This window comes from Meleagris gallopavo, chromosome 1, assembly GCF_000146605.3.
Source record: "Meleagris gallopavo isolate NT-WF06-2002-E0010 breed Aviagen turkey brand Nicholas breeding stock chromosome 1, Turkey_5.1, whole genome shotgun sequence".
Taxonomy (NCBI): domain Eukaryota; kingdom Metazoa; phylum Chordata; class Aves; order Galliformes; family Phasianidae; genus Meleagris; species Meleagris gallopavo.
The window spans coordinates 165,167,608-165,169,137 of NC_015011.2; the positions used below are offsets into that span (position 1 = coordinate 165,167,608).

General features: G+C 39.2%; 1 protein-coding gene across 1 annotated transcript; it reads right to left on the reverse strand.

Annotated features, from left to right (window-relative positions):
- Window positions 1-56: 56 nt before the first annotated feature.
- Window positions 57-1,367, reverse strand: LOC104917513 (ETS-related transcription factor Elf-1-like). Its single transcript, XM_010728850.3, has 2 exons — window positions 1,239-1,367; window positions 57-554 (listed from the first exon to the last, which is right to left on the reverse strand). The coding sequence occupies exons 1-2, from the start codon at window positions 1,312-1,314 to the stop codon at window positions 298-300; spliced, it is 333 nt and encodes a 110-aa protein (XP_010727152.1). The 5' UTR covers window positions 1,315-1,367; the 3' UTR covers window positions 57-297.
- Window positions 1,368-1,530: the final 163 nt, after the last annotated feature.

The window sequence follows — 1,530 nt, forward strand, 5'->3', positions numbered from 1 at the left end:
AAAAAAAAAGTTCTCATTCTTATCTTCTGCACATAACAAATCTTTTAGTCAAAGCAAAATAAAAGCTAATTAAAATATTTCAGCTTTCATGGTAGTGCAAGCTCTGTAGTTTGTAATGTAATTTTCCTCTTAAGAAACTAGAAATAGGAATGAGTAAAGATCCATGTTTCCTAAGGCAAGTAACTATTGCTATCCCTCCAGCATCAATATCTAAGCATCAGCATTTGGGCTTGGACTTACAGTCAGACAAAGCATTCTCTGTATTTCCAGCAGAGGACACATGATTCTTTTGACTTGTCAGCCAGGATGGCTCCACAGACCCATGAGAGGATGTAAGCATGCCATTGACTGCTCTCTACTCCACAAGACTGCTCTGCAATAGCATCTTACCCTTTTCTTCTTTGGTTGTTCAAATTCCGGAGTCTCTGGTGACTCAGCGTAAGGGTCTGGGGCTTGGTGAACTTCCACCACCTCGGGGATCCCATCAAGACTGACTGATACATGTGTAATAGGAGCCACTATATCTTCATCTTCAGTTGAGCCAAACATAGTTGCTAAGGGAAAAGGATAATAGGAGGAGATGAGTTCATAACTGAATATATCCACCCACAATCAGGAGTAGTATTAAAATAGACAAATGCAATGACATAACCTACTCTCCTAAAAAGCACTGTTATGGTGTGTGTTCACACATTTTTATTTGTAGTTAACAGAATTTGCAATGTAAGTGTATGTTCTTCTATCTTGCCAGTGCAGAATCACAGAACTGTTTGGGTTGGGAGGGACCTTAAAAATTGCCTAGTTTCATCCTCCTGCTCTGTGTAGGGACACCTTGCACTATATCAGGTTGCCCAAAGCCACATCCAACCTGGCCTTGAACACTTCCAGGCATCCACCACATTTCTAGGTCAAACATAAATAGATTCATTCTCTATCAGAGGAACAAAACAGAACAGTCTAAACAACTCCACTTAATTCACGTTTTCCCTTCAATTCTTAATTTTTTCCTTATCTATCAATGTTCAACTCTGGGTTTGACATGTTCTCAAGGAAGTGAAACTCCTCACTGCATATAACACTGGATTTCTGATACCCAAACTATGCATCAAAAGTCTACTTGGAAGCAAAATATTGCTGCTCCTTCCAGGCAATCACACAACACTGAACCTCTCCTTGTAACACAAAAGCAAACAAGTCAAACACAGACTAGATTCACTTTCTTAAAAAAAAAAACTTACGTATTCTTTTTTCATCCAACATAGGACCAGGGGAGTCCATATTGAGAAGTGCTTCAGCAGCCTCAATTGTTTCCATAGTTTCATCTCCATTATGACACGATGTTTCAACTAAAAGCAAAAGAAAATAATTAATTCTAAACAAGCTACAAAGTAGATTTAAAGCATGTTATTTAAAAGAGAATCATAGGATAATAGAATCACAGGCATAGGTTGAAAAGAACCACAATGATCATGTAGTTTCAACCCCCCTGCTATGTGCAGGGTCGCCAACCACCAGACCAGGCTGCCCAGA

What these genes read in the sequence shown, in the direction of transcription:
- LOC104917513 (XM_010728850.3), bottom strand. Translation starts at nt 1,314, where the DNA reads ATGGAAACAATTGAGGCTGCTGAAGCACTTCTCAATATGGACTCCCCT. An exon ending in GTTGGATGAAAAAAGAATAC is followed by an intron (nt 555 to 1,238) that starts GTAAGTTTTTTT and finishes CTTTTCCCTTAG; the next exon opens with CAACTATGTTTGGCTCAACT.